This window comes from Falco cherrug, chromosome 13 (genome assembly GCF_023634085.1).
Source record: "Falco cherrug isolate bFalChe1 chromosome 13, bFalChe1.pri, whole genome shotgun sequence".
NCBI lineage: Eukaryota > Metazoa > Chordata > Aves > Falconiformes > Falconidae > Falco > Falco cherrug.
In genome coordinates this window covers 35048853-35071717 of record NC_073709.1, presented here as the reverse complement: position 1 = coordinate 35071717, position 22865 = coordinate 35048853, and the positions used below count along the sequence as shown (strand labels likewise).

The 22865-nt window shown below is 42.6% G+C and overlaps 1 protein-coding gene across 6 annotated transcripts in view; it reads right to left on the bottom strand.

The window, feature by feature from the left end:
• Positions 1-22865, bottom strand: part of TTBK1 (tau tubulin kinase 1) — a 122961-nt gene that overhangs the window by 79482 nt on the left and 20614 nt on the right. For 5 of the 6 annotated variants that reach the window (XM_055725466.1, XM_055725469.1, XM_055725470.1 and 2 more), the window contains 2 exons: positions 16506-16653; positions 1433-1506 (listed from right to left, as the gene is read on the bottom strand). In XM_055725466.1, the coding sequence (XP_055581441.1) occupies positions 1433-1506; positions 16506-16653 (222 nt within the window). Of the gene's footprint in view, positions 1-1432; positions 1507-16277; positions 16416-16505; positions 16654-22865 lie in introns of those variants that run through there. The other variant, XM_055725471.1, reaches the window with a different exon arrangement.

Genomic DNA, 22865 nt, shown 5'->3' with positions numbered 1-22865 from the left:
AGATTAGCCCTTTCAAGACTCATATTCACACCCACACTGCAGCAGCGTCAATAGCCAGAGCTGGTTAGAGAGCAAATGTTTTTTTCCTACCCATAACAGCAGAAGGGATGCCAACGGTGTGTGAAAGGCAAACCCAAGCACCAGGAATTTACTGGTTTTATACATCTGCCTTCCAAGTAGAACTATCGCTTCAAAAGAATCAGAAGTTTATTTTAAAGTATTGTGATCTTCCTTCCAGTTTATGCAGCAGCTTACTTCTCATTACTCAGTACTTCAACCTTCTTGCTTTTCTTCAGCATGTCCTATCACCCGAATGATATATAAAGAAACATGACATGGGCTGTAAGCTCATCAGGGCAAGGGTAGGCTTGTATTGTACAATCATACAGAGCTTTGCACAGCAAAGCCCTGATCATACAAGCTGTGAGAGAGATAGGACAATTCTCCCTGTCAACTCTTATGTCAGGTGCTGAAACAGGTCAGCTTCCAAGGCAACTGTGTCAGAAAGAAGCACCTTTATTTTGAAAGTATTCCTCTCAAGCCAGGGACAAACTCCCTCTCCTTAAAGGCCTTTCTTCTATGTGTTTTTGACTCTGACATCTCTTCCCACTTGTTCCCCTCCAACTCTTTCTCCTGTGACTGTATGCTGTAAAAGAAAGCTGCTTTCAGGAAAAAGAAAGCTGTTTTCATGACAGTACCACCATTTTTGGGCTCTGAACATCTACCTACTTATGTTTTCTTGGTTTCATGCTAAACCATGCAGAGATCCCTGCAGCTCCTGCTGTTATTGTGGCTTGTGTAGACACCAATGCAAGACCTCAGCTGGCTAACCCTGATAGGAGTAGCTGGCTGTCTAGCTGGACAGTCACCATGTGCTGGCTACCCAAGTATTTACTCATATTGACTTAATATCAGCAGTGTTCAAACAGGAGAAAACACTTTCAAAGCTGAAGCCAAGCTACGGCTGAGCTTGGTAGAGATGGGGGAGCCAGAGATCACTTCCTTTCATAAAGAAGACTGTGCTGCTGGTGTGACCCCTGGCTCCCACTGCACTCTGAGCTCTGATACAAGACATGTATTTCGAATGTTGCATCACCAGCTCAGCAGGAGATATTTCAAACAGGTGGCACTGCTGCACAATACTGTGGGTAGCTCCTGCAAGCTCCGAATTGAGTGCTTTTCCCAACAAATTGACAGAAAGCTATCTTAAACAGAAAAGCAGAGCTACTGAGTATCTTTGCTCCTCTTGATAACTGGAGCTATCCCAAGGGATATCAGAGCAACATCACCCTTCTCACAGTTTCCCACTCCACCCACTTTCTATGTACAACAAAGTCTCTACACCAATGCTTGGCCTTATTCTCTCACTGTAAATCCTTCCCTGTTATGCCATCTCCATGGGAGGGGGGGAGAGGGGAAGTACAGAACTCACCTGAAGCTGCATGACCACATAATTAAATTTTTCATTCCTTCCACAGCCAATAAATCTGCAAACATGATCCTTCCCTGAAACGAAACAGCAACATACAGAATGGAATGTAAGATAACAACTCTGTGATCACAATTTTTAGAAAAATGGTTTCTGATCAAGGGCTTGTAACCGTAAGTGGCATCAGGCAGGGAGTTTTGCAGACTGATTTTGTTTCTACTTCCCAGTCTCATAGCTCAAGAGAGTAATGACATTCAACAATAAAACTGCCTGTGAAACAGCCTTGAGTGGAAATCAGTGTCAGGGATCCTCGAAACCCCAAACTGACACAGGGCACAAGTAAGAGTGTGACAAACTGCAGTTTATCCTATCACCATGTGCATGTAACACCACTACAGCTGCCACTATCCCTGAACTAAACCATGGGTAGCACACATGACCACATGATTTCACAGGTTCACTGGCAGCATGCTTATGCTCACTACACCAACTTCGCTCCATAAATGCTTTTACACAATCACCACTGCAGTTACCTATTAGCATTTCTTACCCTGAAACAGCTAAACTAATGCTACTTCAACATGGACAAACCCTGATTTTAATAGTCAGAAGCATAAAGATGCTTATGGAAAAACTCCATTGAAACATTAAAGCAATTTTATAATAAAAAAAAGAAATAAGGCTGGACAATTTCTGGCATGGTGTTAGAACCAACCAACCACCCTGCAACATTCTGCTAGTCCTCTAGGTTCCTTCTCTGTGGTACAAAAGTGCTGCTCCAACACCTACATTTCATCACATGGCACTAGGCAGAACCTACCTTTAAAAAAAAAAAAAAAAAAAAAAAAAGACGGAATGGAGACTGGTTTCAGATCCTGACCTGTAATGGATTTGTGATGGTGTGCTCTCTGTATTAGCAAAAGGGGAGGTATGATGCATGCATTCCTCTAATAGCAGACCACTGATAACAGAGTAAAGGTTGATGCGCACCACAATGATGAACATTTGGTTCCTGGTGGGGTTTCCAAGCAGGGAAATGGGCGAGTATCATTGCATAGCTTTGCCCTGCATTTCTTTGTAGCACTTGAACAATGGTGATTTTAATTAGTTTTTAACCCGAAGCTTATTGTTTGATACTTCCCAGTTTTAAGATAAAAAAAGAACATGAATGTATACAGTAATCAGTAATTGCTTTTGCCTGCAATAACCCTGAGACCCTGCTATTGCTCTCATCATGCACACAACAGACCTAGGGCATCAAAAACTGTTTGGGACAGCAAGACGTGACAGAATAGAGACCTGGAGGGCAGCAGGAGACAAAGCAGCAGCTTTCTCACTAGAAAACCAGAGCTTTGACCAGAGCAATACATATAGCTGTGGAATATGGAGCTCCATCACAGGCCTTTCAGTAAAAGCATCAAGAGCCTGCCCTCCAGGGCCCAGCAGCATCCCACTGCAGGGCACCCACACTTTCTCTCCTACCACAAGGAGATAACAGAGCTGCTGGCAACCAGAACTGGAGGGACAGAGGCCTTGGCTATCCCTTGCTCCCTTTGGAAGAGCAATCCTAAAAATACTAAACCTAATAAACCAACCAACCAGCCAGCCTGCCCACCCACTCATCCACCCTAGTATCCACCTATAACTGGTTAGATAAGCAGCAAGGTTATAAGGCCGCAGATCATTCATGGCTCTGGCACAAACTTAAGGACATTGTCCAGTTTCAGGACTGGGTGTGCAAGACCATGCTGAAACCATCAAGGAATGTCACAAACCACCGTATTTCAGGAAAAGATATTCAGAGATCAGGAAATTACCCTGTTCAGTATATAACAGGGCAGCTTGCACACTCTTCCTTGGTCCTTTTTCTCACATATCAAGCACATATCCTGTGGGTGGCCATGAGTACTGGGTGCCACTAGTTTCATACTACCTGCAAAATCATTGCAAGTTCAAGTGTTGATTTCAAAACACAGTGTTTTGGTTTTCTGAGGGAATTCCTTGAGACATTGTCTGGATGTAGCACATGTCCTGGCCTGGGCATAACCCAGAAGGGACGGGCCAGCAAGCCTCAACTGCCCTACTGCCTCAGCATCTTCCTGCTATGGGTCCCAATACGGACCACCAGATTTGTGGCTGCAAAGTCACAGATATATCTGGATAACCTCAGCAAGAACAAGTTATGCTGCTTCAAGAGATTATGATACCCACGTGCTTCATCAAACTGGCAGCCTGCACAGGTCTCAGGCAGGGTGGACAGGGCAGTGCAGGTCCACACTCATCTCAGACCTGACTCCTTTAAGTCTGTACAGATTCTCACAGACCAGCCTGGCTTACTTACAGACACACTTTGCTTTGTTTTGCCTTTCAAAGCACCAGGAGATAGATATTGAGGCAACAACCAAAACAATGACTCTTCTACTGGCAATGAGAGCTACTGTGTGGTAAAAAGGGTAAAATACTCCAATTTTTACTTGCTTTTATTGTTCTAAACAATTGCAATAGGCAGGACACCATGTGCTTTTTATTGCTGTAGAACTACAGACAAGAACATTAAAACCAATCCTCTGACAGGGAGAACTAGGCCACCTAAATCAATCATTTCAGCAAAACAGAAGTTGTAGTGTCCAATACACTTGATTGTGACTGAAGATACACCCCTGCTAATTTGGTACTGCCTTTTGTGATTTAGAGTATATTCCTGAGACTTTATTTTTTTAAATCAGTTTCCTCCATTACATTTTTGTTTCTGGATCACAACATTTTACAGAAAGAAAAAACATTTACATTTTTAATGTATTATCTTTGAGAACTGTATGCACGTTTAGGCCAACAACGTTTCTGCTTACTATAATTTTTGAAAAATATGAACTGACTTACATCTTGATGACCCACATCCCCAAACTGACTCAATTTTATACTGAATCCTCCTTTTCAGGCTAAAATGGGTTCCTACCTGACCAGTTGGTCTTGGGAATTCAGACTCTCCCTAGAACAGCTCTCCCATGCACTATTCTGCAAACAAGCAACACCAGGAAAAGAAGAAGAAGAAAAGGGGAAAGGGAAGACTGTAAATTCCTGCATGAAACAAAAAGAATGTGACAGAGTGTAGAGAAAGCAGGCCGTATTTAGAGGTGGTGTATGTCCAGCCAGCTGGTAATATGTATGGGATAAATGCTTGCAGCATCAGTGCCTCTGGGCTTCCAAGGCTTTTACCCATTTTTCAAACAAAGAAGTCACCAGATTATAGCTGTTTGCTCTCCTGGAGGACTTCATGCCATGCTGAAGTAGCAGATGGAGGCTGACAGTCAAGTGTGACTTTGGGATTCCTGCAGATCAGTCCTGAGGCTGATTAGAATTATGAAGCCCACAAGGACAATCATGTTAATAACATCCTGTGCAGCCAGGATGAGGGAGCCATCATACTTTCCTTTAAGGAAGAGGAGATAGCCCTCTTTCCTTGCACACACCCTCCCCAGGCATGAAGATCATAGTACAGAGAGCAGAAAATTGTATTTTAATCCAGAAAAATATGGGTGTGGGGGGGAAGTTTTGTTTTTCAAGGTATATTTAGTATGGGGAGCCTCACAACTGTTCTACTGCACTAACTGCCAAATCACACTTGCTTGTTGTCTAGACTGTTCCACTGAACAGCCACTCTGATATTACAGAGGGTCACAAGCTCATACTTTAGCAAGTAAGTCCTCCATGTGTATTTGTTTATTACTAAAGAAAAAAGCACCTGTCTTCCAACAAAGTAAAGGAACAGAGCAAGAGATCATGAAGAGTTTTGGTCTGTTAACTAACTAACATAGGTTGGGGGAATAAATTAGCCTGATGTTCACTAACACTAACCTGAGAAAAGTTTCAGAGAACATGTGTTTTATTTTGTTTCACATGTATTCATTTTTTCATTTTTCTATGCATTTAGTTAAGGCAATGTTTTAATGTTCACCCATAGAAAATTTTTCTTTCTATAGTTGCCTTTAAACTACAATGCACATAATAATCTCCCATATAATCCTGGGTAAGCAATACAAATGCTTCATTACCAAAAGGATCTTTGCCATCCTTGTTCTGAAGGAACTTAAAAATTACAGTCAATACCCATGTCCTCATGTATAGAAATAACTTCAAGTAACTGGAAAACCCTTCCATCGTAGGATAGATACTCATCACTTGTAGAGATATGATTAAAACCCCCATGTTAATACTTAAAAATTTCATTACATGAAAAACTTCTATTACACAGCACTTAAAAAATTAAATGATGATCCTTTTGTGTATTTTTCCACATAGATCAATTTCAAACTGCTAGAAACCAATACTCATTCCAATCTTCGACTCGTTTAAGCTCTTAAACATTCCTAATGTATTTTCAATACAGCAATGAAACTAGTCAAATAAATACTAAGAAAGAAATACGTGACATTATCTTTGCAATTAGAAGTATCTTTTATTTGTTAATAGATTCCATATTCCCAGTATTTTCACCTGCAGAAAACAAATAACCACTCTTCTCCCCAAAGGAGTTCAAGATTTTAGTATTTTAAATTTATGCTAAAATTATTTTGTGATTCATCTTCATAGATGAGCTGTCTTACTGCTAACAGTCCACCCAAAACACTGAAGACACTTTTACTGCATAGATTATCATAATTCTCATGGCAATTATTATTATACTTCTAACTATTACCTTACCAATTCTTGCATGAAGTTCAAAAAAGCCAAGTGTAAGGTCCTGCACGTGGGTTGGGGCAATCCCAGGGACAAATACAGGCTGGGCAGGGAATGGATTGGGAGCAGCCCCGAGGAGAAGGACTTGGGGGTCTGGTGGACAAAAAACTCAACATGGCCCAACAATGTGCGCTTGCAGCCCACAAAGCCAACCGAATCCTGGGCTGCGTCACAAGAAGCATGGCCAGCAGGTTGAGGGAGGGGAGTCTCCCCCTCTACCTCACCCTGGTGAGACCCCACCTGCAGTACTGCGTTCAGCTCTGGGGCCCCCAACACCAGAAGGACACGGACCTGCTGGAGTGGCTTCAGAGGAGGCCATGAAGATGCTCAGAGCGCTGGAGCACCTCTCCTGTGAAGACAGGCTGAGGGAGTTGGGGTTGCTCAGCTCCAGGGAGACCTTACAGCAGCTTCCAGTACCTACAGGGGCCAACAGGCAAGCTGGAGAGGGACCTTTTACAAGGACATGTAGCAATAGGACAAGGGGGAAATGGCCTTAAACTGAAAGAAGGGAGACTGAGATGAGATGTTAGGAAGAAATTCTTTACTGCGAGGGTGGTGAGGCACTGGCACAGGTTGGTCGGGGAAGCTGTGGATGCCCCATCCCTGGCAGTGTTCAAGGCCAGGCTGGATGGGTAAAGCAGCCTGGTCTAGTGGAAAGTGTCCCTGCCCGTGGCAGGGGGGTTGGAACTAGATCATCTTTAAGGTCCCTTCCAACCCAAACCATACAATTTCCTCTGCAGTACAAGACCAACACTGGCATAACTGTGCGAGTCCAGCAGTGGCCACCAGACTGGTTGCAGGAAAAGGAGAATGTGACATTCAAAGAAAGCGTCAGAGAACTGGGTTTGTTCAGCCTTAGGAAAACAGCAGAGGGGGATCGAACTGCTGGTCAGAGCCACCTAACAGAAGAGTGCTGAGAGGATGGAGCCTGACTTTTCTCAGAGGTGTATAGAGAGGCATTGGACATGAGCTGCAACATGGCAAATTACGTGGGAGGATGGCCAAACCTTAGAACAGTGGCCCAGAGAGGCTGTGGGATCTCCACCCTTGGAGATCATTCAGAACTTCACTGGAAAAGACAGAGAGCAACCTGATCTATTTCCTTCTCCTTGGAGCAGGAGGCTGTACTAGAGACCCCAAGAGGTGCCCCACTGTGTCAAATACTCATTTTTCTTTAAAACCTGCTTTTGCATCAGCAGTGACCTCTGACCTCTATAATCACAAATTCAGCTTAATTCCAGAATGATCAGTCAAGTTTGGTTTTATTCAGGTAATACATGAAGTATCAAAACTTATGGTATACTGCTGGCCCAAAATAACCAGCGTGGCACATACAGCACAACACAGCAGCTCAGCCCTGAAGACAACTGCATAGGAAAAGCCCAAGCGCTTAGTGACATAACTTGCTTGACTTGGCACTGCCAAGGTCTCTATTACATGCCCAGTTGTGGACATTTAGCTATACAGTTGTCTCATCAGCATTTGGAAAGCTGCAGCTGTTTCTCATGCTCTGCATTACAGACATCAGATACATTTTACAGCTATTGTCTATTTTATTCACCTGTTAACATTGGTATCAGGTTTACCAGCTTATCACAGATTTTGTATTGTGAGCATATTGAATTCACTGCTGTACAAATATTCTAAAGAAATGGAGGATCCATCAGGACCAGAAAATGAGTGTTATTTTCATCATCTTCCAACTTTACTTGAAAATAGCGTCTGTAGCTTGCAAAGCTGACTAGGATACAGTTTTCTTTCATTTGCAGTTAGCAAGTTTCATCTCTGGCCAGACAAACTAGCTGACTTCAGGGCCTCGTCAACTCAGCTGGAGACGAGCAGTTTTCAACATGAAAGAAAAAAATTCTATGCTGGAAGTAAGGCTTAAATAACTACATTACCCAATAGTAATCAACTAGGATTTAATCAACTGCGTTAACCTGGCTAGTGCTTCTGTAATAAATGAATGAACTAATGGGCATAAAAACAAAAGGCTGGTCATCACCTCCTAAATGAACAGTAAAAGGTAAAACTGTCTGACTTTGCATGGCATAATTTCCTCTTCTTGTTTCCCAAGACCACTAAAAACTTTAAGATGAGCAACTGATACCAGATCCCACACAGGGCAAGGCAGAATAGTGAAGGAGCAAGAATTCAACACTGCCTTAAAAAAAGGAGCGTTTTAAATCCTCTTTCATCCATCCTACGTCCTTCCCCCATCCCATGACACCATGGTTGACACAGCAAATATGTGGCCCAAATGCCAGTTTATTCAAACACCCATAGGACTATTCCACATGGAAAAATGCAGTGCTGGGCAGAGAGGCTAGAGCTGCATCAAATGCCTGAATGTGCCACTCTCTAACAGCCTAAAAACCTGCCAAGGGTCATTTACCCAGCCTTCCAGCCTTTGCAGACAGCTTGCTTACATCAACCTAGCAAAATCCTATAGAAACATATAAATGTGTGTACAAAAGTAACAGAAACTGAACCACAGAGATTTAAGGCACCACTTTAACACGAAAAACTCATATATGCAAAAAGAAAAGACTAGGACTGGCAAATGATAAAAAGCAAGCAAGATCCCTTTTCTTCCCTTACTCTTTTAGGGAACTCTTACCTGTCCAATCCCTGGCAGTAAACGGGGAACAAGCAACACAGACCTACTTCACTACCTGCTGTAATAAAATCAAGTACTCAAAAACTACAATGCCTGTGACCAGGCTGCATCTTGCACAACTACTCAATATGCAGAAGATCTCTGCACTGCAGAATAAAATTAATCAGTCCTACGCAATGAGATTGGTTATGCTGAAAAGAAGGCATTTACAAAGAGAATGACACACTGAAGAGAGCTTAGGAATATCTGGCTGCCAAGTGAGGTCAAAGGCAAGTACCTGGGGCCTCATAGCCTCACACCAGGGCAAAATTGCCACCACAGATGAACAGAAAACAGTGCTCAGGACCAAAATAATCTGGCCATTTTAACTGACAATCTGACTATTAGGTTGCTCCAAGGAGAATCCCAGCAAAGGAAACTGAATGCTGTGGCCACATCCGTAATTTTGGGAGCCTGTGGACCAGAAGGCATCTGAAGTAAACGCCTCATGAAAGATCCTCTTTCACAGTCCTAGTCTCACAAGCCCTCAGAGTGCTCCCAGAGAGACCTATCAAGAAGTGGGTAAGGACCGGGTGAATTCTTTTGAATTTAAAGCATCTGCTGCTAGGCCTCACATAGCCCCAGCTGAGCACCTAGAGCAGACACAGTGCCTGGTTTGGCATGTAAAGATGGTTTCCATACCCTGCTCCGCAGCAGCCTGAAAGCTATGGAAAATAATCCACTGGATTTAATCAGGGATACTAGTTCACTATTTCTGCAATTAAAACTGATGTTGGAAAGGCAGACTGACACTGAGATAGCCGAAGCCAAGCACCTCAAAAGCTGTGCAAGAGCTGTTCCAACAGAGCCATTGTGTTTTGATTAACCTCAAAGACCTCAGAGATGGGAAACACAGTCTGGATAGTATTTCACAGATGCTCCTTTGCCTCCTGAATGCTGCTCCACAGCAAATCCAGGGTGGGGGAAAAAAAGGTCACAAAGCAAGCAGGTAGGTTTCCATCTGTCTGTTTTCCAAAGGGTTAGAAAAGCACTGAAGTTGTGGGAAAACACCTGCTCTTCTAGAAGTGACAGGACTCCTCCTTCCACATGTTCAATCACAGGAAACTATCCCATTTTTCTTCCCCATGACTCCAGAGAGCAGGAGTCTCAGAGCCCTGTTTTATAATAGAAATGAGGTGTTAAAGCAAGCCCCCATACTGCCTTAAATCACAATTACCACATCAGGTGTTGTTCACAGAGTGGCTTTGGGTCATTGTAAACTTTTCTGAGCAAACAGACCCAGAAGCTCCATTCCAGATGCACACCAAATAGTCCCCAAATCCTAAAGGAGACAGCCCAAACCAACAACTAGTCCCTCAGACACAGGGACCAGATTAAAACTAACATAAAGCCAAATTCCCAAAACAAATGCTGTTTAGTGTTAAATCCCCAAGCCATATATGCTGGAGATGTATAGTCCTGAGTCACTACTTCTATACACTGATCTGCTGGTACTATACTGCTCATTAGCGCAGACATAGCTTAAGAGGGTGAAGAAAAGGCCCTTCTTGCTCTGGATAAGCAAGTTGATAATTTATTTAACAACACAGGTCTTATTTCCATTTGCTTTTCAACATATGTCATCAAAAGGCTTGTCTAAACAGCAAGACAAGTGCAGATACAACTAAACCAGCAACCTTTTCTGCTGAAGGCAAGTTGTATCTGCAAGAAGTACTTTGCCAATGCAGCTTAGGCTTGGTTTCAGAATGCTTGACTGCAAAGTAGAAAAGCCCGGTAGCTTAAAAGTATATGCAAATGGTACAATCATAGAATGGTTTGGGTTGGAAAGGACCTTAAAGATTATCTAGTTCCAACCCCCCTGCCATGGGTGGGGACACCTTCCAGTAGACCACATTGCAATCATATACAATTATCTCATTTAAAGGTAGTTTTACAGTAGTGATTAAGATAATAAAATGATGGCTTGATACTAAAATAGTATTCTTCTGACAGGGAAGTTGTATTCGTGCAGAAGTTCCCTGTACAGATGTGCCAAACCACCCCTGAAACAGTTTATGAATTTGTTACAGGCAAGATTTTCATCCCTAGTAGGACAATTCTCTATTAGCAATCTATAAGATAATTTTTATTATCTTTTTTTATACTATTACTTTGATTTATTATCTCTACACTTGCCAACTACATACACACCTTTCTTATTGCTGCACACCATTAATTTTTCATATCACTTCCATATTGTTTGTTGCTTACTGCATGTTAGAAATAAATATGTATGTAAGAATTTATTACTGCAGAAGTCTACTCTCTGATATGGTTACTAGGACTCTCCATGACACCCAGTAGCTGGGAACTGCACAGCAGCCTTCTTCAAGGATGGAAAATTTTCTGATCCTCCAGGTAAACTTAGTCCTGTTTACTCCTTCATCCATGGAAGGGACAGATGAGCCAGAGATAATCAAGCCCGACAGAAGTGGTGAGCAACCCCTCCAGTCAGGCTGAAAGGGTACTGTGGGAAAACCGCTTGGAGGGGGGAAATTATAGAAAATCGGGACCTAATACAAGTTGTAGAATTATAACAACCTTTTTAGGGAAAAATACAGTTGCTGCTTTGGGATGGTTGGCAGGCATGGAATCTACTCCACCATGATTCCCTAGGCAACACAACCTGCTATCCTAGAGGAGCAGTGGAGGGTGGAGTGGAGTGGAGACACCTCAGCCAGGCTCTGCTCTGCTCCGTGCAAGGCTGGAAACTTGATGGTACCATACAGCCGATAAGCTGCATAGCAGCTGTCAGACGGAAAATATGTGAGATGTCTGTTGCTGGGCCAACAACTGTGGCACAACTATTCTCCTTAGATGAACCTTGCTCATTATAATCTCGTTATGATACTAACACGCACCTCCATCCCAAAGTTACCCACCTCCAAGGTATGACCACCTCTCACCAAGCATGCACTTTCTATTTCTTATCAACTATGTCTTTAAATGAGAGAAGTTTACACCAATTAATAATGAAAGAACGTATGACTAAAGTCACTCAACCTCCACCTGAGCGTAAAGAAAAGTATAAAAAGTGAATGAATGAGGGGAGAAGTTAAGGAAGACTCCATCATAACTTCTGGGATTAGTTGACAGGCTAAACCTGTCTTCTCCCCCATAGGGATGCCTGTTGGGTAAGAACTTTGACTTATGCACACTACTAATTAATTCTAGCTGTCATTAGTAATTAAGGTTTTGGTTGTATATAGTTTGGTTGTATATCACTTCAAGCTTGTTTTTGCAGACAGTTCCTGTCACCAGCAATCACAAATGTTAACTTGTCACGATTTTATAATGAAGAGTGTTATTCTGTGAACTGTTAGTGTGAGCCCTTTTTGGGCGCTGGCAGTTGCCAGCAGCGGGTAACACATTCAATCAAAGTGGGCAGACCCGCTGAGGGGTCCCCCTGATGCTGTTGGCATGTTTCCCTGAATGGCAGCTGAATTGCCCTCCGATCCAGCAGGACTGGTCAGTGAAGGGTCCCTGTAATGGGACGCTGACAGACTGGTCGGGCACAAGGCTCTCAGCTTTCCTGGGGCGCTGATAGACAGATCAAACACCTGGGGTTGAGAGGATTTCCCCCCCACCCTTTCACGTGACAGGTACTGATAAACAGCAAAGGACTTCACCTACAGCAGACAGTAGACAAACACATGGTACAATCTCAAGTAAGAGAGAGGTCCAAGGTCATAATTTGTTGTGGTCACACTGCTTCTACAACAAGGTATTATTGCCAGAATGCCACCACATGGTAAGGATTTGGAAAGACTGCCTTGTTTTCAATGGTGACTCCTCATGGAAGAGGCCTGGCATCATGGAAAATCCCATCTGCTCATGCTGCAATGATGATACAGGTAAAATCAGGCACTGTGGAGGGTGCAGGCCTCCTTGAGCAGCAAGGGTGGTAATACACATTGTGTTACTGAGGTCAACATTCCTAATTGTAGCAAAAAGAGAATGCAGTTTCTCTGCTCCCCAAGCAAGCTTACCAACACACACTGAAAAAATGGCCGTGTCAGAAGAGTGAAACAACAGGATAACGTAAGCCAAACAGTGTTTGACAAAGATGAAAAAAAAATGTTATCTTGTGGTGCTCTGATTAAAATTGGCCAGATAGAGTAGCACCAGAGAGAATGTCCTGAGCCCTGCAAGCCCAGCCTGAACAAGGAAATACTACAGCAACTCTGTGGGACAAAGAGGTTTTGATTTTCACTAAAATAGTCCAAGAAAGGCAAGATAAAGACAGAAATTTTGCTAGAAACTTTTTGGGTAAATGTGTAACAACAGGACAACTGAAAGCTTCAGCTCATCACCTGCTTGAGCAATAAAATCTACAAGCTGACGTCTCAAGTATGTTTCACCCAAAGCCTAAAAGGGCACCACTGCTGGCAGCTCATAGCCCCAAGACAGTACAAAGATTTGGAAGGTTGGTCAGAAGATGATCTATGATCCTTGCAAGTAAGAATACAAAGACATTAATATTTAAACAGATAAAGAAAAGGCATTATACAACAAGAAAAATAAAATCAAGTTAAGAGGAGGACAGTATGACTCTGCAAGACTGTTGAGAGATACTGAAGTGGCAGTGATCTCACATAGCCCAGCACAAGTATCACAGAATCATTATGCTGGAAGGGACCTCTTGAAACGACCTAGTCCACCTGCCTCGCTCAAGCAGGGTCAGCTAGAGCAGGTTGTCCAGGGCCACATCCCATTGGGTTTTGAGTATCTCCAAGGACAGGGACCCCACAACCTCTCAGGGCAACCTGTGCTAGTGTTTGATCACCCTCACAGTAAAACAAGTGACCACCCTCACAGTAGAAAACTACACACGCTGCTTATTAGAAGGTATACTCTCTAGAAGAGTCATTAACTGACCAGTTCCCCAGTTGTTCTGTGTGGACTACCAGTGCAGGAAGGAAATGGTGAGGGACCTGCAGCTGTGTTCCTTATGTGGCTATTCCAGAAAGTGTCTCAGAAAGTCTTACTGTTGGCAACAGCCTGCAGTTCAAACCACTCAGGAGCTACTGCACTTAAGAGGTCAAGCTGCACGCACATCAGGTCCTGAAGCAGGTCTGCACTGTGGGCTAATGGTCAGCCTTCTCTATCCCAAGCTTGGTGAAGCTGTAGCAACTTGGAAGACCCTGATCAGAAGCTCTGAAAAGAGCAGCAGCTCATTAGTGCTTTAATGTTGGTGTGATACTTAAATAGAAAACAGTAAAGCTGTACTACTTAAGAGGGACTGCAATGTTCAATTCCACCAGAAAAGCACAGAGGCATTTCAGACAACACTGCTCCTTTGCTTTTCACCTGGAAAACCATGAACCGGTGATATCACCTATGGTAATACCAGCAACTTACTCCATCCGCCAACTGTTTGGTTAAAGTCAGTGTCTCCCTTTCTGAAATGTTTCTCACCTCTTCACCACAGCTTACAGTGAAAACATACACAATACATGATTCCCAACTCTCACAACCTAATTTCTTATTTTAACTTTATCATTTATTTCAGAAAGGCATTTGGGGATTAACCTTGAACCAAAAAAGCTAAATTCTTCACAGAACAGCTTGATTTGTAAAAATATGGCTGAAGTAATTTGTCATTCTTAAATGCGGACAGATGATGCATAGCCAATTCTGCTGCTTCTCTTTTCTGTCCCTTAATATTTGCTAACTGCTTTGCCAAAGGATTTTCCCAATCCACACACCACCCCTCCCTCTCCCCAATTGCCAGGATCATGCTGTGTACAACTGTGGGTGTTTTTTCAAGCACTTGGTATTCTCAACTATTTTCCAGAAATAAACACTGATGACAAAGCACAAGATTTAGTTAACACCTTGCACATTTTCTGATGCTAGTTCTGATTTGGTGACTTCAGGTCATACTTTTCAAGTATTCCCTGCCCTGGATGTAACACATATTGACACTACCCAGCACGATAGCGTCGTCTCTTGGTATTCTAACAATCCACCTTTCTACACAGTCACACCCTCACTCAATTCACAGCAGTTCCAAGTGTACAATTAAATGCAAAAATCTAAATCTCTGCCTTGCTTGCCCTCACTACATTGCTTTCAGCCCTCAGCCACCTGCTCTGCTGTTCTCTGGGAGCTCTGTGTATCCAGGCCTTTCACAGATCCACAGCAAGCTTTCTCCTAATGACCTGCGTTAATTTCTCCTTTGTTCTGATTCTCTTTACACAGCTTAGCTGCATCTGTTACAATGCAGTGTATTCAAAAAGGCCTTATCAGTCCTCTTAGAAGAGCTGAACTGTGGAAAACTATTTGAGTTTTGAAAAGAATTCACTGACTTTTACCTAGAGGCAATCTGTCACAAACCTTGAGTAGCCCCTGCCTCTTAAGACCTGCAACAGTCTCACCCTCTAATTCAATCCTATCTCTGGAGATTTCATATGAGGGCAGAGGTGTAGACATGGACATAAGGCCTCAACGCTACTTCTGAAGCATGAGCCCTGGTGATAAGGATACTACTCACTGCTTCATGGGAACGGGTTTCCTCTGCCCAAGTGGGAATCCTGTGAAGAGGAACATCCCTTCAAAGGCATATTATACTAGAACATGTAAACCGTACCAGTCAACAGCTGGCCTTGCCTTCACAAGGAAATCCATGCACAATGCACTTCAGCAAAGAGCACTTCTCAGTTCCTCAAAGGCAGATTTGGAAATCACTTGTTAACATCCTCCCTTCACTGTTCCTTCAGCCACGAACAACTGCAGCAAGACTGCTCCCTTGCACCCTTTGGTGTTAAAGTGTTATCTCGTCAGCCTCTGCCATACCGGCTGGCATCTTTCACCCTGTTCTGCTAGTTCTCTCCTGGGAATGACTGCAACTTTAAAGATCAGCACAGGAAGTTTTTACTTTTACCCTTATTTATAGTTTCATCTGAGCAAACAGAAAACAGCATCCTGGCATAAGGCAAGACCCCCTTCAGTGTTATTTTTTAAGTTGGACATCAGTCAAGGAAGGCTCCAATTTTGTGCTTCCCAATCTGTTTGAGACCTGCTTATAAGCTTTGTCAGGTTCAGCTATAGAAATCGATGGTCCCAGGGCTGACTTTCACATCCAAACCAATATAAAGCTGTGTTAGGCAAAATTAAGAATAGGCATATTATTCAAAATAACATAATTCAAAACCACTGCTCCCAAAACTAAAAGACCTAAAGTCACTTCACACTTTGCTTTCAGGACAGTCAGGTACATGAAAAATTAACTAATTGCCAGTTTCCCTATACTTCATGTTACCTATTTTTTGCACTCATCTACTAGTCAACCATTTTACTTGGAGATTCTGACATTCTCACAGTGCTATATTCACAAACATTGTCCCACTCCTCTGGGAGGCAATCAGCTAACCTAATTTCTTAGTCAGACATGTTTGCTCTATTCCTTACTGTCTAATCAGTATCACTAGGCTGCACAGACTAACATACCAATAGTTCAGTTTAAGGCTCCTCATTATTCTTATAGCCTGGTGGCCATAAACGGTCCCTGTAGCTGGAACTCACGTAAGTAGGATGCTTTGCAGAATGCAATAACTTTCTGAGCTGAATGACGTAACATAACACCATGTATAGATGGAAAAAACATTGGCAACTTCAGATTCTAACTGTTAACGTGCGCAGTGACCTTCGGCACTTCCGAAGAGCTTTCTCCCTTACCTTGAAGCTTTTTCAGGACAGCCACTTCCATCTTGAGAACTTGCTTGGGCTGCTGGGCTGATTCCACCTTCAAGGCCACATTCTCACGGGTCAACAGATCCATCGCCTCATAGATCTCCCCAAAGCCACCACCACCAATCTTCTTCAACTAAAAAAGTACAAAGAGGTTTGATACATTGTGCGAGAGAGACAATATCAAATTGGCTCTCACAGAGTCAGGCACTAGCTTCTTTACTGCATAGGGAGAACAAACTCAGCTCCTAATCTGTACTGTGCCCAAATCCCTTCACTGCACAGCTAGGCAAAAGTCCAGCTACCCACTTGACTGTGCTATGTATAAATTCTTTGCTGTAACAACAAAGAACAAGCCTAGCAAGTGATGACATGTAATACATTTAAAAGCAAATGATAACGCCTATTACCTCAATAATGTTCTTGGCTGTTCAAGGAAAGACCCTTCAAGGAGATAGTGGAACCACTATCCAGACCACTGTAGATAAGAACTGTCATTCCCTCTCAACAAACACATCTCTGCAGTAAAACTCAACCATGGTAGTTGGAACTAGTGCTTTCAAGAAGTAAGTTAAATGAAGTTTACATCTCATTCACAAGATTGTAAATACAGAACAAAAAATCCACTGGAATATTTTACAAGGTGCTTGACCTGCTCTGTTAGTGAGGTTACTTCAATGTCATGTTTCAGAGAATTGCCAACTGCATTACTTCAAAAGATACGTACAAGCCACAAGTACAACTCCAATGTTTCTCATTCTCTCTTTCTCTTTTTTTCCTTTTTCCTTTTAAACCCCACCAAATGATCCTTTTTGTCTCTCTGAGCAAAATTGAAGACTGTTTCACAATAGAAGGATATCACTACTTGGAAATCAAAAGTTTCAATTGACATAAACTCAAAGTCTAAGTTTCAGCATATTTGTTATGCACCTACTAGAGATAGATCATCTGCCTGTTCTGGAGTAGCCACCCACTGAGAGAGCAAGACAGGATCTCCTGCCTATCCTAGAAGGTGATTCCTTGACTCTCTTTCTGCTGAGACTTGACAGCATATGCACATATAGTTATACATACGTATGTATAAGACAGACTCCTAACGTGTTGTAAGTGTCAATGTCTATGCCAGGAAAATTATTCTATATTTGTTTATGTTAGATATATTTAAAGCACACTACGTTGCCCAGGAACAAATTCAGTTTTACAGCAGAGCTAGATCAAGGCTCCTTTGATCTGCTTAGCACTTGTTCATTGAACCTAGCTGCAGCCCTTCCCTTCAGCATTTTGTGTTCCCTCTGTTCACAATTGCTCAGCAAGCCCCGAGTGCTGCTTCTTTCCAAAGGTAGCAATAACACTTCAAGAGAAAAAGTAGTCTAAATCAGGCAGACAGTGACACATATCTTACACAACATTTAATGAGGTTTAGATGATATTTTAGTGTCTTCTGCACCACGGAAGGCCTGTCCTGTGCATCTGTCCAGTTTGCCTCTCAAGGGCAGGGGTTTTTCCCGTCTTAAGATGACACAAACCATTTGCTTTTCTGGCTCTCAGGTCAAGAAAAAGAGCTCTGCATGAAGAATGTACTACCTTCTGTATTAACAGCCTGACTATTGTCTCTGAAGCTATTTCTTGATAACCCTTTGCAAGTTGCTGTCTGGAGCCATTCTTCTCCTTTTACTTGTTATTTTTCCTCACAAACTTCCACTGGGCTAAACAGGCATATTCATACAGCAAACAGCCCAATAACTAGGTCAGCACATATTATTCATAAATTATTACAGTGCAGCCCTACTTCTACTTGGAAATTCACACTAAGTGAGCTGGCTATTAAAAATCTTTCTGTCAATACAATTGTACATTCTGCATAGCAACAACATGCCAGCTAATACCTCAGGATTCAGTACACAAGATCTTCTGTTGCCTGACACACTAATAACACAGAAGGGAAAGGGCCAGTAAAAGCTGCAGAAGGCAAGAAGTTTAGTCAGGATCTGAAGGACTTTGAAGAAGATTAAAAAAGTCTCAGTGGGAAAAATGGGTAACATAACAAGCAGAAGTGAACAGTAATAAATATAACAACATATCTGGGATAGAAAAGAAACATAGGCTACCCAAACATCTCTCTGGGCTGCAAATTCAAGAAATGGATCTGAGGAGAAATATTGCTGAGCCAGCACAGTCACACACAATGATCCTTTTCCATTCACTGGCCTTAACAGAGACAGCTCCCACGCCCAACAGTTGTCAAAATGCAAAGCTACTACAATATAAATGGAACAGCACAGCAATATGATTATGATAGCAGCCCTATAAGGTTCTGAGAAAGGTCTAGTCATGTACAATGCACAATATCAATCACCTTGTTACTCGAGGCTCTCACTGAGTTAAGAGTAGTTCATTTCAGGATGAAGGAAATGATCAGGAGCCTGGAAAAACAGAGGACAGACTAGGACTGCTACTTCAAAAAAAAGCAAAAGAATATGCGCATCCAAGAAGCAGGTTCAGGAAGGTAGGTACAGGTATTGAGACTGCTCACCTGTGAAAACAGCCAAATTGGAGGACCCATGTAAATCTACAGAGCAACAAATCCAAGATCACATAAGACCAACACCAGAGCTTCTGCTGAATCAGAAAATTGATTTTATACACACATTACAGCCAATGGATGTACCTCACCGTCCAAGAGCTCTCAAGCTGCCTCTGCTTCCTCACATCCTTTGTCATCCTCTTATGGAAATTATTCTCTGGCATACTTTTCCCAGCACACCAGATGGTCCTATTCATCATTACCAGCACTGCCATCCTCCTTGATTTTTCAGCAACATTCATAGGCCATCAGCAGCCATTTCCTTTTCTGTTTTGCAGAGCTAGTTGCTATATTGCAACTCAGGGTCTTGGCTGAGGTCAGGGGTTTACCACACAGGCATTTCCTCATTGCTTGGGTTCTCTGTGGGAGTTCACTGTCTAAGGTGAACTCAGCACAGCCTTCTGCTGGACATGAACGAGAGACAGGCGTATACCACTCAGGAAAATAAACCAATAATGAAACTGCTAAACACAAAGTCAAGAAAGAAAAGGGAACATCTAACAAGAATCACTTAAGTGGTAATCATGAGTCACCAGCCCATACTAAGTCTCACTGCTCTGGGAATATTATCTTCTGATCCTGTTTCCTACATTCCACTAGTCCATTTACTGTTAAGACTGGGACACAGGCTGACAACACCAGCAGGATTCAGTCTACATAAATGCATGAGCCTATATGTGAGCTGGGTGTTCAGGTTTCCATTACAGCCTGTGGAATCAGGTGAACAATTCATCTGACCAAACACAGGTATCTATTTGGACTTGCACACAGACAACAAAACTAAGCAAGCTGCATCTCAGACATGATTTCAGTCCTTTCAGCATCCCACTAATGGCCACATGACCATACAGCTCATTGCAGTGCTTCTTCCATATTCTAAGAGGTTTCATGCCACATTAGGCCCTTGGAGTAAACTGTTAACAAAAAGACCACCCTACTCAACCCCTCAGTGTGGCAGTGTCCAGTCAGGGGGTTCCAGGAAGTCCCCAAGCTGGAATTCAATCCTGTCCCTCAGGATTACCAACACAAAACAGTCATGCCCTGTTGGGGAAAGCCACTCCCAAAAGCCCCTGTAGATGCATCAGTAGTTACACAGGATACAGATGGCTCCCTTTGAAGTGTCCTTTAAATATCCTGAAATATTTTGGATTTATCTTGACAAGACTCTTGCAGCACAATGCTCCAGAACCTATTAAAAAAATCACCAAATAAACCACACAGCCTTTCCATTAAGCACAAATCAGTACTCTCAAAGGCACAGTTCAATACCCAAAGGCAACACACCCCACCCTACCAGAAACAGCCTTCAATTCCAAATTTCATCTCTTATTCAGAAAGCATATAAGACACCGCTGCTCTAAACAAAGTTTGCATTCCAAGGATATTACATAAATACCAGGCTTTCCCAGAAAAAATGCTCCAGGACCAAGGCACAAGTGGTTCAGTCTTGGGATTGGTGGCAAGGTCAGGAACAAGAGTATGTGCCCTGAATCCAGAGTGAAGGACCGAACTGAGAGCCGACAACCTATGCTGAATTCAGCCAGGGTCAAGGTTGCCACCCAAAGGCTTCAAGTGCTGATAAGGTAAACAGTGACTAACTGTGACTGCTTTTTAGGAGCACTTGTATAGTCAAGCTTGCAACTCCTGCAGCCCAACTCAATGGGCTACTTGATAATGATTAGCAGGCCTCATCTGACTTAACAACAGGAAGAGTGGACCTACTTTTACCAAACTCTCAGAGTCCACTCAGCTTGCTTAGGAAGACTGGAGTTACACCGATGAAGGGAAAACCAACTTACATAAAACAGGCATGAACTGAGAAGCCAATCAAGGAGAAGTCAACTAGCCACATTCTAAATTATCTGAAGACCAGCCAAAGCCCACTTACAGCCATTCTGCACAGAGTGAGACCAAAACAGGCCCCAAGACTGACAAAGCACTTTCCTTGTGTTAAGTTCCCTCTTGGAACCGTAAATGGCCTTTGTGACCAAGACAAGGTGAAGAGTTCACAAAAGTTTGTGGGGCTTCTTCCAGCAAGGCTTACAAAATAAACAGAGGAAGGACAAGTATAACCAAAGCTTCTGTTCAAGAACCTCAGAAACCTGGAAGAAACCAATGCATAGATCACACCTGACAAAGAGTGTACACATGTACAAGAGTCCCCATTTTGTATTGAAAGCTCACAGGAGCTGCCAGCTCTGTCTTGCTAATGAGTCTCAGTTGTGAATCCCCAAAACAAAGTGTTTAGGTGAAATAAAGAGATACACCCATTCAGCTTTAACACCTACATCTAGTTCAAAGCATACACAAGTTAAGTTTGACTTTGTTCCCTCCCCTGAACAAAGCAGTTCACATCATTCAGAGCACATGTGGATCTAGTCACCCTCTGTGGTCTGAGCAAAAGTCACATGGTTCCAGTACTGTTCAAATCTCATCCAGTAAAAGCATCAAAAATATCTGCAAGTAAAGAATGATGACTCAAAATAACACTTCTTCAAGTCCGAAAGGTTTGATAAAAAGCATAAACAAGCCTTGTCATGCCTTTCTCCAAAAATAAGAACAAAAATATAATTGCTGTCGGACAGCCAAACCTTACTGACTTAGAGCGACAGGAAAATGAACTATCAACAGGCTAACTGCAGAGAACTACATCTTCATTTGTCAAAACTTTGTCAGCCAGCATATAGGAGGAGGAAAGGAATTCAAGGAATACATTACACAGATCTAAAATTAGAAATTGGTTCAATACTGGAAATATGCCAGCACTAAGAACTACAAGGTTCAAGCAGATGCCCGGCCAGAGACAGTCACAATGGGAGGACAAATTACACAAAAAACCTTCTGGCAGCTGAACCCCAGGATCACATAAATATGCCACACACCTGCCTGAGCAGGACCCATCACTCACAGCAAAGCTTGGACTGTCTGGCTTGCATCCTATGGGTTAGATTCAGAAAGGCCTATGATAAAGGAAAGCAAGCTACTACTGATGTTACTACTGTATGCTCACTTTAAGTTACACTTCCTTTTTCATCTGTCACTCGATCCTATGCTATCCATTTCCTTGGACCAACAGAGGTATTTTAATACTTTTTCCAGATTACTTTGAGCACCATACAGCTTGGATTTCTGACTGGTCCCACACCAACATCAAGCATACCTAGGAAACAGCACAAGCCTGCCTAAAGGGTATGCACTTTGTTGGCGGCAGAAATGACTGTTCAGTGAGACTCACAACACACACAACTCAGCTAGCACAAGGGCAAATTCCCACTCTGAGTAGAGCTGGGAATTAGAATTTCTCATTTACACCCTTTAGCAAGTTATATAATTTCTCTGGCCTTTCAAGTGGGGTAATGACCTCACTGTGGTATTGAAGACTACCGTCAGCCAACATTATAAAACAGGCTATTTCTGTAGTTACAAGTAGTTGTTGTTGTTGACAATATAGCTGCACATTTGTATATTTTCTAAGGCAGACTTACTGGGTAGAGCTTCTAGCACTCCCCAGTCACAGATTCATGCAACAGCAAAGTCACTAAATCCCCATTTAGTGCCTCTCTCAAGCCTAAAATTAGTTTGAAATATTCCCCTATGAACACAGCTGAGTACATTTTAGGCTTTATTTGGAAGTTTTGGTGCTTTTAAAAGTCCTGCTGTTTCCAAGATCAAAGTTACTTTGTTTAGACTGTGTTAAAAAAATACATCATTTACAGAAATTCTAGCACTCCTGTCTATGAAGGAGAAACTCAAAGACTGATGAA